This window comes from Tyto alba, unplaced genomic scaffold, assembly GCF_018691265.1.
Source record: "Tyto alba isolate M040663 unplaced genomic scaffold, T.alba_DEE_v4.0 Super-Scaffold_23, whole genome shotgun sequence".
NCBI lineage: Eukaryota > Metazoa > Chordata > Aves > Strigiformes > Tytonidae > Tyto > Tyto alba.
In genome coordinates, this window is record NW_024881297.1 from 2,252,930 (window position 1) to 2,265,882 (window position 12,953).

At 41.9% G+C, this 12,953-nt stretch overlaps 1 protein-coding gene across 3 annotated transcripts in view; it reads right to left on the reverse strand.

The window, feature by feature from the left end:
- Positions 1 to 4,566: 4,566 nt before the first annotated feature.
- ARSJ (arylsulfatase family member J) overlaps positions 4,567 to 12,953 on the reverse strand; it is a 46,554-nt gene continuing 38,167 nt past the window's right edge. For all 3 annotated transcript variants that reach the window (XM_042796711.1, XM_042796712.1, XM_033007857.2), the window contains one exon: positions 4,567 to 7,153. In XM_042796711.1, coding sequence (XP_042652645.1) covers positions 5,758 to 7,153 — 1,396 coding nt within the window. In that variant the 3' untranslated portion in view covers positions 4,567 to 5,757. The remainder of the gene's footprint in view (positions 7,154 to 12,953) is intronic.

Sequence of the window (12,953 nt, forward strand, 5' to 3'; positions counted from 1 at the left end):
CCACTCCCAGTTTATTCCCTAAATGCTGCAGCCCAGTATCTGACCTCATACGTTCTCACGTTTGCTGCTGTCTCGCTTTCTGTTGCAGAAAGCCAACGCTCTTTATAAAAGGCAACTTTAAAATGTGGATGGCTGTGTAAAAGTGTTGGTTGCTGAACGTGCAGTGCATGAAATGCAGAGAAAGAAAAAGAAGCTTATTCTGTGCAGTGTGATCACAAACCCTACACTTCAGTGTTGTCTAGACGATACCTCAGATAACCCATTATGTACAATCCTGCACAGATGGAAACATGAGTGCTCTTTCATCCGCTTGAAATCCAATCAGCACCCATTACTTTCAGGGAGAAAGAGAAAGTTGATGGGTTTAATGGCCTAATTCACTTTCCAAAAGGCCTCATGTCCCAGCAGATAGAGGAACCTTTTGGATGTCTTCAGATATTAATGACTCCATTAGTTACGATAACTCATATTCCATGACTGAGCTTCACGACCACGTGGACTTTCCCTCACATCTTGCAGTGTGACCCCTACATAAAGACTGACAGTTTAGATTTACTTACCATTCTTGGCACTTCCTTCCACTAGTCTTTATCTGTAGCCAGGATAGTGTTTTGTCTTCAACTTTATGTCAAACTAAGCAACAACTATAATAACAAAAAGTTAACATGATAAAATTATCTAACCATTAGAAAGATAATTCAAAGAGCCTTAGAATAAAATTGAGAAAACCTGAAAAGAACAACACAAGTATTTTTCACACTTACAAGATTTTAAAAAACAATTCAGCATGATATACTATATTCCGGGAGCACAGATCACAAGGCAAGGCTCTCTTGCTTCTGGTTCGTTTTGGTTGGTTGGTTGGTTGGTTTTTCCATCAAAATTTTCCTTCTTCCTATCTTCCCTGCAGTTGTCCTTTTCACTCTTCAGGTTGCCTTGGTGTAGAAATGACGATCCAGGATCACAGCTATCAACAATAGGTGCAAAAGGTGTAAGTATTGTCTTCCTGCTCAGGCCAGTCCTCCCAAAGGCGTGGATGTCACTAAGACCTGATCAGACAGTTACTATCAGAGCTGCCTTTTTCTCGCACCCATACAGCATGTGGAGAGTAGAAGGCTTGAGACAACTTAAAAATAGTAAGTAAATCCTCCTTGCCTTTCTTCCCCCGACCCAGTCTTTTTCTAGATCTCTTAAAAATGTGGGTAGACACCACTTACTGACTTACACCAAATATCAATCGGCTTTCAAGAGTGCCTTTGCACAAACATATCAGCCTGAGTAAAGTCGTAACTCCCTCGCTATGTCTGCCCAGCAATTAGGAAGACTCCTAGTTTTCCTCTGGAATACTGGACTGTGTTTTCTGTAAGTCTAGTAGCTTTTTTTCTGAGCTGTTTGCAGTGTTTTCCTATCATACTTGCCCTGAGATTGGGCACGTAACACATTCTGAGACATAAATAACCTGTGAAATCCTGCTGTGAGAGTGTACAAACCACTTCCAACTCTGTAAACAGAAAGTTAGGTTTGAAAGTGTTGTGGTTTAACACCAGCCAGCAACTAAGCACCACACAGCTATATGGTATCACCAAAAACTAGAGACCATTGTACTGTTGGGGTGAAAAAAGGAGGACTGTGTGAGAGCAGACAGGAAAATTGCAACACGGTATTTTCACATCAGGATCTTTTCAGCAAAAGATTCAGGGAGGCTTCCCAAGTGTGGGTATTTTCTAGCCCACGCTAAACCCAACTTTTGCCCAATACCAGATCAGGGTATCAATTTCAAGGTAGTCAGCCCAAGAGCTAGTGCAGCCTTAGAAAACTTACTCCCACTGTGTACTCTACAAACACTTACTCTTGTGGCACATTTACTTAATATACAGGCATGCAAGAACTGATCCACTCTTCTGCTTTGCACCAGTGACGTTCAAGGACTCCCATTTTGCCTGACAGAGAACAGATACAAATAATTACAGAACAAAATGCTGTCAGAGAATAATGGTCTCTGATTGCTTAAGTCCAGTAAAAGCCAAAGCAACCATAAAACTTTCATGGAAAAGGGCGAGCGACGATTCTATGAGGATAACACTTTATTACAGTGCCTTGTTTCTATTATACCCAAATAAATTAAAATATCTTAGTCCTTCTTTATGTATCGTTTAGCTTATACATCTAATTTTGGCCTTTTTAAAATGACCTTGGAAAGTCAAAAACTTTACTATTTCTTTCTAATGCTGAGTTCGGTGTGCAACACAGGGGTATTTCAAACATGAACATCATGATTTATGTGTTAAGTTGTAAATTAGGCAGTATAATGTTTCAAAATCAGTTCCTGCTTCCTTCACTTCTCTCCTAACGTTTATTACTGAAATGTAGATTCTTTCCAAAACTAGAAAAGGTACATCTTAAAAAGTCATCTTGTCTACATTTGTCCAATTTGTACATATACCCATGCATTGATAGCTGATCCAGACTAATTCAAAAAGTCTTGCTTTTTCTCAAAAAGACATGTGTCTTCTCAGAGACATTAATTTTATACATCACATTTTGCAATATAATAGCTCAAGACGTTAGTATCATTTATTTTAAGGACATCAATGGTACATTTGAAAAAAAAAAAGTGAGAAATTAGAGAACATCTGAGTTCCTGATTACTCATTGAATAGTCTGGATCTTAAGTAAAGCTAGACAGATTTCTAAGAAAATTAATTAGTCCACTTAAGGACCACACAATATGAAAATTAATAGTGACAAAATGAAACACTTACGCAGATACACATCATCCTTTTATAGTTATTATTTATAGGTAACTATTCAAAAAGTCCATTTCTATCTTCTCCCCAGTGTATTCATTACAAAAGTAACTCTAAAACATAATTAACTTGTTTCTAAGTTTTCATTAATGACAACTTTATTCTGCTTTACAGATGAGAATATGCAATTCACTAGGTTTTGCCAGTAAATGTCTGCAGTTAGTTCCTTTTCTGTCGTGGTTTGGGCCTGGATGGCAGCCAACCACCACACAGCCATTCTCTCCCCCTTCCCCTCCGGCAATGAGAAGGGACAGAGAGCCAGGCTTGGGGTTCGAGATAGGACTGGGATGGGGAAAAATCCCCCTTTATGGGCACAAGCAAAAGGCAGACCCGTTAGGGGAAGAAAAAAGAGCATACATTTATTACAGACACTAACAACACATAACAGAGTAGGACAGTGAGAAGCATTGCCACATCTGGAGAACACCTTCCCCCCACCCCTCCCTTCTTCCCGGGCTCAGCTCTGCTCCCGATATCTCTACCTCCTCCCCCAGTGGCGCAGGGGCAGGGAATGGGGGGTGCAGTCAGTGCTGCTGCTGCTTCCATCTGTGGTGGGGGGAGCTTCTGGAACTTGTTCCCCCTGCTCCAGCACGGTCCCCCTCTCACAGGAGACAGTCCTCCACAAACTTTCTCCAACGTGAGTCCCTCCCATGGGCCGCAGCGTTCCCCACACTGCTCTGTCGTGAGTCACCAACTTTCTCCAACTGGAGTCCTTCCCACGGCTGCAGCCCTTCCCGAGCTGCTCCGGCGTGGGACTCCCCCGCATGCTGCAATCCTCCCAGCGCTGAATTACAGCAGCGGGGCTACCTTTTCCCATGAGACCCCGGCCTTCTTTGGTCACAGTCACCTTGATCAACCATGTGAAGCCCCTCCCAGGCCATAAATCAGTGTCTGCTCCACCGTAGATCTCCATGGGTGGCAGGGGGGGCCGCCCTGCCGTCTCCCCACAGGATACAGGGGGGTCTCTGCTCCGGCACACCTCCCCCCTCCTTTCTTCCTCCATTCCCCCACTGACCTTGGTGTTCACGCAGCTGCCCCAACTCCTCCTCACCAGTCCCACTGCTCCTCACCACGTCCCTTCTTAAATACGTTCTGGCAGAGGCACAGCCGAGTGGCTCAGTTTTGGTGCAGAGGTGGAGCTGACTTGGAGCTGGGGGAGCTTCGAGAAGCTTCTCACAGGGGGCCGCCCTGATAGCCCCCTCCCCTGCCACCAAAAATCCCCACCACTCACTCAACCCAGGACATTTTCAAAAAGGTCGGGGGTGTTGGAGTGTTGGACATGATTCAGATTTTAGTTTGCACTCATTTCACAAATGTTTAATGTTTCAACTGTAATCCATTTATCTAAATGTGATTTCTGAGTCAAGTGATAAGTAGTTGAAAAGCATACTTATTTTAAATTTTACCCAGATATGTTATAGCTATTTAGCAAATGAATCATCAATTTTAGTTATCTCAATTCATCTTGAAACTTATATGTGCATATGTATTGTATCAATTATCACAGATCACCAAGAATATGCAGTCAGTACATCCATTAATCATCCATGCAGACACCTTGGAAAAGGGCAAAGTTTGAACTATGTCTCAAATGATACACATACTGGAAGAAGGAATTCTGTTTCAGAAGCGAAATGTCATAAAATCATCCCTGCACCAAAAATAACAGCGATAAAAGAAGCTTACCAAGTTCGTTCAAAATAAACAAGGAGAGAATTGCTGTCTTTGATGCAAAAAACAGGCAGACTACTTTTATGAATGCCGTAAAAATAAACTATTTTAATAGATACATAAATAAAAGGTTTAAAGTAGAATTTTCCCCAAAAAACATATAGATGGCCTAGCTTCTGTACAGAAACTGAACAATATTCACGTGACTACTAAATTAAATAATCACTTTGTTACATTCAAAATAATTGGAGGCAAATACATAATGAAATGATGCACCTGAATCATTCTCCTTTCTCATCCTAGCAGTGTATACAGTATTTCCTTGTTTTACAGTACTCTGAGGATATGGATCTGTTAAATAAAACTCTGAATGACAGGAGTGGAAATAAAATTAAAAATCAAAGGAAAAAAGCTCAAACAACCCTAGCACCCAAAGGGGTACCTTGCATCACCCAGTAATTAAAGTTTTAATGGAAGAAAAATAAGTACTGTGCTGTAAAATAAATTATGTCTTTTACATATTGTTGCATAGTTATCTTAAAGTGTTTAAATATTACATTCACTTTGGTGATGTGTTTTTGTCTATGCCTGTAATAAATTATATATGGCGTGTGCTAGCTGTTCATGTATGTTGAATAACGACCTTCTGGTTTTACTACAAATGGGGGGAACTTAGCACATCTAGGAAATTTTAAAAGTATTTCTGATTTACATAAGACAGACAAAGTCTAATTCAAAGCAGCTTTCCTCCTATCATGCCCCCTTCCCCAGTACCTCTATAAAGTTACTCCGATGGCTTCATGTTTTTGCTGTATTGTACCAAAAAATGTCACAGGTTGTTGACTAACACTTTCTGACCCACAGAAGTTCTCAAGTTTTATTGTTCCTTTCTCTCTATGAATCATCTGTCAGTTTGAGAACATCTGCCATCAACACCTCCATACTCCCCAAATATTCCGACAAACTTAGGCAAGGAACCACCATTTGTCCATCAAAAATTATTTTACTGAGATTAGGTGTTATTGCCGTTGTTTTCTGGAATGTAGCCGTGATGGGTGAGCACCATTCATCCTCTAGAGGAGAAAGTTTGTCACGTGGATGTTTATGTACACTTAAGGCAGAGCGTTGAGATATCTTGTGCTGGTGACATCAGAGAAAAAATGGAAAGATGACAAGTTTCATCCATAGTGCAGAGACAGCGTGTCTAGAATATTCTGTCAGAAGTTCAAGGAAGTTGGGCCAAGCTGACTTAAACTTGGCAAAAAAGCATGCTTAGAGTCTATCCACCGGCAAGACGTGAACGGCAGTGTAACGACTGCCCTTTTTTCCGATTTGCTTTTTTCTTGTTCTTCTTTTGCTTATTCACACCTTTGCTTTTATCCGATTTCTTTTTCTTTTCATCCTCCTTAAACCACGGACCCCAGACTCCTCCATTGAGCTTCGGGTTACTCCGCGGGTCTTTGGGTGGGTATCGAACAGGAACCGCGGTCTTATTGAACTGGGAAAGCCTCCTCAGCAACTGCTTCACTACATCCGGATACCTCGCAGAGAGGTCCACTCGTTCATAGGGGTCGGCGGTGATGTTGAAGAGCCACACTGTTTTGCCAGCTGACCACGAAACTCGCTCATTGTGCCAGCGGTTGGGCCCCGCGTTACTGAAGGCCTGCGGAGGCACCCAGTCGCTATATCCCGGGTTGCCCGTCAGTAGTTTCCAATGATTCACTCTGATGGCAGATTGAATCGCGGTGTTCCAGATCCCATAGCCAGCCGCCCAGGATCCATTTTTGGCTTTGGTGTAAATCGGGTCAATGTTGTGTAAGATGTCCACCCGTGGAGAACGCCTGCCTTCGCTGATGGTCTCCCATATATCGTAGCCATCCAGCTGGATATCTTCATCGATCTGCCCTTCTGCCAGCGTGATCAAAGTGGGGAACCAGTCTGTGATGTGCACAAGCTCCTTACACACAGACCCTTTGTTTTTCAGAAGGGGGCTGTGGACAAACCCAACAGCACGGATACCTCCTTCCCAATAGGTCCCTTTGCTTCCTCGGAGAGGCCAGTTACTCCCTCCAGCCATTGGCTGCCCACCATTATCTGAAGAATATATGATAATGCTGTTCTCATAGTAACCGTGCTTCTTTAAAGCAAGGGTCACATTGTTTATGGCTTCATCCAAACAAGCTAGCATCGCAGCGTATCTTCGCCTGTTGATGTTATTTATCGATCGATAATGTTCAAAATACTTGCCTGGTGCCTGGAGAGGCGAATGAACAGCCTGGTATGCAATATACAAGAATAAAGGTTTCCTGGGGTTATGAGAAGCTAAGATTTGTTGTACTTTTTGTGTGTACATCTGTGTCGAATAGATGCCGTTGTCATGATCCCAAGCTGCGTTGTCGTTCTCATACAGGTCGTAGCCACATATCCCAGGGCTGTCACACTTGAAGTGAGTGTAATAGTCGCCGCTGCCTAAGAGTGACCCGAAGAAAGTGTCAAACCCTCTCTGCGTGGGCATGCATTCTCTGCGATAAAACCCCAAGTGCCATTTGCCAACCATGTGCGTTGAATAACCAACCTCCTTCAGCTTCTGAGGTAGCGTGACGTTATCCAGAGGTAAGCAGTTGGGCTGGGTTGGCCGTATAATGGAGTGCTGAAGGCCGGTGTGTATCTGGTACCTGGGGGCAGGGAGGAGACAGGCATCAGGCAGGAGGCGGGGGGAAAGAAACGCTCAGGTCCTTACGCATGGACACTCATGCGCATAACCGTGACAGAAAACACTCCTATGCATGCAGCGATTTTCTCTGGAAATATTTTCAAGCGTGTATGTCAAAAACTAACGAGGTCAGACTATTAAATCTGCTGAAACAGGAGAACGGCATCTGTTTCGCTTCACAAGCGTCCAAGAGCGGTTCCCCCACCTCCTTTGGCCAGTGGGCAACAATACTGAACAAGAAACATGACACAGCAGCATCACACGCTTCCTCCCTGCTGGCCTCCTTTTTAATGTTTTAATTTCCTTGTAGCTGTGAGCAACGTCAAAGGAGCTCAGAGGCAATGTGCTGCCTGGGAAGCGTTATTTGGGCACTGCTATTTTAAAGCTAGCAGCCAAACTCACAGACCTTTAAAGCACCCCTTATGCATATTAGGAACCCCAGAAAGCAGAACGATTGCTTGCTTTTTTTTTTTTTTCTTTTTTTTTCTGAGCATGAACGACATTGATGGGGGACCAGCTCTCACGCCACGCACAATTCTGAAAGCTCAACGGTCTGATTTCTGGGCATCCATCATGCGATATGCATATGGGCTATGACTTAGCAGAGATATTACTAATATTATAACAACTCAGTCAGTCGTCAGCATGCACAGGATGGGGCCTGGCTCTGCTCTCTCCTGGAACACCTACAGTCCCATGCTCCGGCATTCATCTCCTGAGTAAGAGGCATGAGTACAAGTACCCTGGCTGAAACTCAAGGACACGGATGCAGTTACAGTGGAAGAGGTTTACGAGCGATCGCTCAAAAGGAAGTGATAATTTCATCACTGGTTCTCGTGTTCAGCAGTCATTTTCTGTCCTTGCCTAACTGTTCGATGAAATGTTTCCCTCCATGAACTGAACTAGTCAAAATACCTATATATACAGGAGCATGGATATTTTCTTCCTCCAAAGAAAGCTTTCACATGTCCCCATTTAAAAATTATTATAGAAAATTATGTGGATAAATATAATTTTTACAATGGCTCATAATTTGTTAGTGGTAAACACATCTACAGCATATAAATATGCTGGACTTTGAGCATGTAACAGCAGTATATTTAAAGGATAGGGTAATAAATTCTGCACTGCAGTACAGTCTGTGTGTAAAGAATACATATGGCCTCCATACGATTAGAAAATGAATTCAGCCTGGGCAGTAGTAAGTATCAAAAATCAAGGACAAATCCATTTATATCAGTTCGACACTAAAAAAAAAAATATAACAGCACACTGTAAACCAAAGACCACTTCTCCCTGAGCGTAAGAACAGCTTAAATCCTAAGTCATGACTACAACAGCTGGGTCCACCGATACTGTGGATCTTCCCCCAGAACACTTTATTAATTTGGGGTAGCTGGAGTTGGGACTTCCTGACACATTCTGCTAGCATTGCAAATCTGATCGGCCTCCTGAGCTATCTAGAAAATTAAAAACATTAGGCTCTGCCTGTCCATAAATAACTTAAAGTCTGCTTTTATACGATGTCTTCCTGGCCAAGATGTTAGAAGGCACCGTAGATGTCTTTAATGCCTGCCAATCTGTAATAATTGTGTAACTCCCATTTTATTCTTGAACTTATTTCCACAGAACCAGAAGCTCTAGTCTAACTAATTTATTGCAGAAGCTTTGGGTGTTGCACTCCCCTGCTTTAAGCTAGCCTGTACTCCGTACACTGCAGCCCTGCTGCTTTTCTTTGTCTCTCTGGCACTTTTTCAGAGCATTGTTTCTGTCACCAGTTTGTGGATCTGGAGCCCTGCCATCCAATTGTCCCCAAACTCACAAGCTGGTGCTGACACAGGAGATACTGCAGTAGTTAAAGCACCGTCTCAAAATTATGCGTTTCTGGGATCTACACTTTGCTTTTGTAAAAGAAATGTCATGCTTGCACAAATACCCACATCTCTCCCGTGATTCAGGTATAATATTCTTCTCCTTTTAAACCAGGTAAACTAAAATAAGGAAGCCACGCTGACTAATGGCAGTGCCCCATATTTCAGTTTACTCACTCTTTGAGAGTCCTCAGGGAACTATGTTCACAAGACATTTCGTTTCCTTCCCCTCCTCCTTCCTCCACCTTGTTACACTCTTCCAGCAAATTCTCCTTCTTTGATCCAACTGAAAAAGTCCTTGCCCCCACCCTGCTATTTTAGTAAATAGCTTCTGATTTCTTAAACCTTGACAGTCTCCTCTATCTTGAGATCAACCCCCAGTCTCAGACAGACAGTTTCTCCCCGATAAGCTAATTTTGCTGGAAGTCAGAATTTTCTCTAAAGCCACGTTGTTGTGATAGAGATCCTTCCCCTTTTCTCCTTGGCACCGAAGCTGAGCCTGGGGGGCGGAGGGGAGGGAATGGGCAACAGAATTTGCGACACACTGCAAACCAGTCTGCCTCTTGACAAAGCCTACGCAGAAAGTAGGATATTCATACAAAGTTAATTTTCATAAAGAATTCATAAACATCACGCAGATTCCCCAGCTAGGGCTTTTCAATTATACATCCAAGCATAAAACTCCTGCATTGTTAATCTGACAAATACTGCACGAAAAAAAATATCAAGAATTAGCCTTAGTTATACATATTCTTCTTAGGAAAATATCTGGCATACAGTAACGCATCTTATTTCAGCAATCCCCTCAGTAAGTTACTCAATATGCTGGCTTCAGCGCGCATACAGCGGTCCTGCTTCGGTTCTCGGCTGCTGTCTTTTTTCATGAGACTTGGTGTGTTTCCCATATGTGTGCGTGTATGCTATTTATGGCATGGCTATGCTTCTGAATACACACAGATGCACACAAACACACAGAGACGCACCAACAAGGGATCTGCAAAATAATCCATTTTCAGTAAAAAATATTTCAAATGTAGAAATGTTTCAAAGCACTATCAACCTCCAATTATCAGAGTATTCTTCACTACGATGAAAATGGACAAGATTTGTTCACTTTTCTGTGCCACATGCTTTCCTAATTGATCCAGTATGTGCCCATACTACTTTTTCAGTGAAAGTATCCTGTTTTCAGAGGACTCGCAGACCATTCATGGGAAAACAAAGTAATCTGAGCAAAAGACAGTAATTATATGGAAGTAAATATAACTAATAGCAATAGGAAAAGTGTTTAAACATTACTGGTTTGAAACTATATTTAGACTGTGTAAGAGAAGAAAAAACCGAACGAGGCAAAACATAAAGGAAGTAGGAGGCAGATGCTGATTTTGGGTGAGTTCTCTAGAAGATAAAACTCATGAGCTCACTAACCACCACAAAATGTCTGTGAAATACATTCTATAGACTTCATCACTTTCTACCACAAGATTATCTTATTCTTTAGAATAAATTGGTTGAATTTAATCCCAAATGCAAAAAGGAAGTTATGATCACGAATCGTCTGTAATTCATTATGATAATTACAACACTAGTAACAAGTTAAATATAAGCAAATGCTGACAGGCCACAGAGTCTAATTTCACAGTTTTTTAGACGTTGACCTTTATGGACAGTATTTACGTAAAGGTAGCAGACTGATAATATCCTGTATAAAGTTCAGGGTTCAAGACTTGTGAATACTTTGTATGCATGTATTATGCTTTCCTTCTCCCCACCCCTCCAAGTTTCTAGATCATGGATATCTATATTAGATACCTGAAATCTGAAATTTGCAAAGGAAGGAACTAAGTAAAATTTATGTGACACGTTCAGCTAATAATATGCACACTGAAAATTAAGTTACCCTCACCACATGGGGATAGCTCTTCCTTGCACATTTCCTACTCCTATTTCTGTTTTACTAGTGTGGAAGTTGTTCAGATGTTTACAGCAAAAACGCTGTGATGACTGTTCCAGCTGAGGCAGCTGTTTAATGCTAGCTTACTGTTACACCACTTTGTTTACTTGTTTGTAGTGGAGACTTTAAAGCAACGGACTCCCGGTGGGAGTATCTTGATGACTTCATAGGTCCTTTGCTTCTTGGATGCTGAGAGAAATATTTCAGAGGCTTCTTAAAACAAATAAATAAACAAATAAATCCTCCATCCCGAGTCTGAGCTCATGGTACTACTTTCCAACACAATTTCCCTTCCCGTTTTAATCTAGAAAGACAGAAGGCTAAGCCAGTGGCTTTTACATTACTCCTACCTTCAGTCTCAAGGTGCAGAGACCATTAAGTTGTTAAAGGTCAACCGTACAATCAAGTACCACACTCTTTGTGGATGTAAATCACCACAGGGACACTAAAGTCAATTTGACCGAGCTTGAGGAATGCATTAACATTTGGAGGCTTAACTTCCCCCTTCTGATGTCCTTAGTAAAGCTAAATTAGTTTCCCAGTTCTCACCTGGAGAGCAAACCAAAGTAAAGTGGATCAATGACAATAATCTTTGCACATTTTCACTACTATTCCCCTGAAGCAGAGAGCAAGACTTAAGGTCTGTACAGTAGAAGAGACTGTCCTGGCATGCCTCACATCCCCATGGTGAGTATGCAGTCTTAAACATATGTAGGCCAAACCAGTTTTCCTTTAAAACAGTTTCCCTAAGGACTTTTCTATTGAGTATTTTCCCCCTTAACTTCAGGGTGGGTTCTGCACTGAGAAAGAAGCCGGGATGTTTCTAATTTTGTAATGTGCATGTACAAAACTACTGATTTTAAGCTTTCATAATTTTAAAATACTTCATTAATTGTCTTCAAACTGAGATTCTTTTAAGGCTCACTGAAGATTAACAAAGAAGCACAGTCTGATGTTTCTAGTTTCAGGAACTTCTTCTAACACAGTTCTAGTTAGTACATGTGGAAAATGTGTTTTTATTATGCTTGCATAGCTCAGGATATGTCGAAAAATTTTCTCAATTTTTAGAATGATAAACTCTAGCCTAGGATTTAAAAAAGAATATTTTAAATTAAAAAACATCATTTGCCAGAATGAGTTGCAAACAGAGCGACAGCACTGCGGTACGCATGCCACACTAATTAAAGGGATCATTCTTGATGATTATGCATTTCCTTGCTAAAAAGAATAAAACACAGCAAGCAGATACCAGTCTATGAAGTAGGTTTAGGGACTGCTGAAGAACAGCCTTTGACATCTTATCTGAAACTGCTGTCAAACACAAGAACTAGCAATATAGCCATTCCAGATGAGTGAAGAATATAGAAACCGGTGGCATCTTTTGCTTGGAGGTTCCCAGTCCTCCGAGGTCCAAGTTAGTGGGGAGAAACAAACCCCAACATCCCAGCTGCTGCCAGCAAATCATTCGAAGCAGGACTCAATGACCAGTAAGAGAAAACAGATACAATCAAGACTTCCTCACAGCGCACCGAGGCTTTAGCATGGAGTCCACAAACACTAGTAGCTTGAAAATGTTGTTACTTTGGGGCAGGTACGTTTACTCCTATTTACCTCGAAGTTGTTTTGGACCCTAGGATGCTTGCGAGGGAAGCAGGAGCTGCCCGGAGGCTCTGCTTTCAGCCCACCAAACAGGCTGGTGAAGAGCATGGCAGAGAGACGCAAAGCTCCTGATCAGACACGGACCAACACGGAAGAATCACACACAGGAACGATTTTGCATCAGAAATATTTGCCACAAAACCTAAACGTTTTATGCTGACTCTGTTAAGGTTTTGAAAATTAAAAGCAGGGAGTAAAGCTGGAAAAGGGGCAGGTTGATACAGGAGACGCTGGGGCAGAGGATAGAGCTAAGATGATTTAACCAAGATGCAAATAAA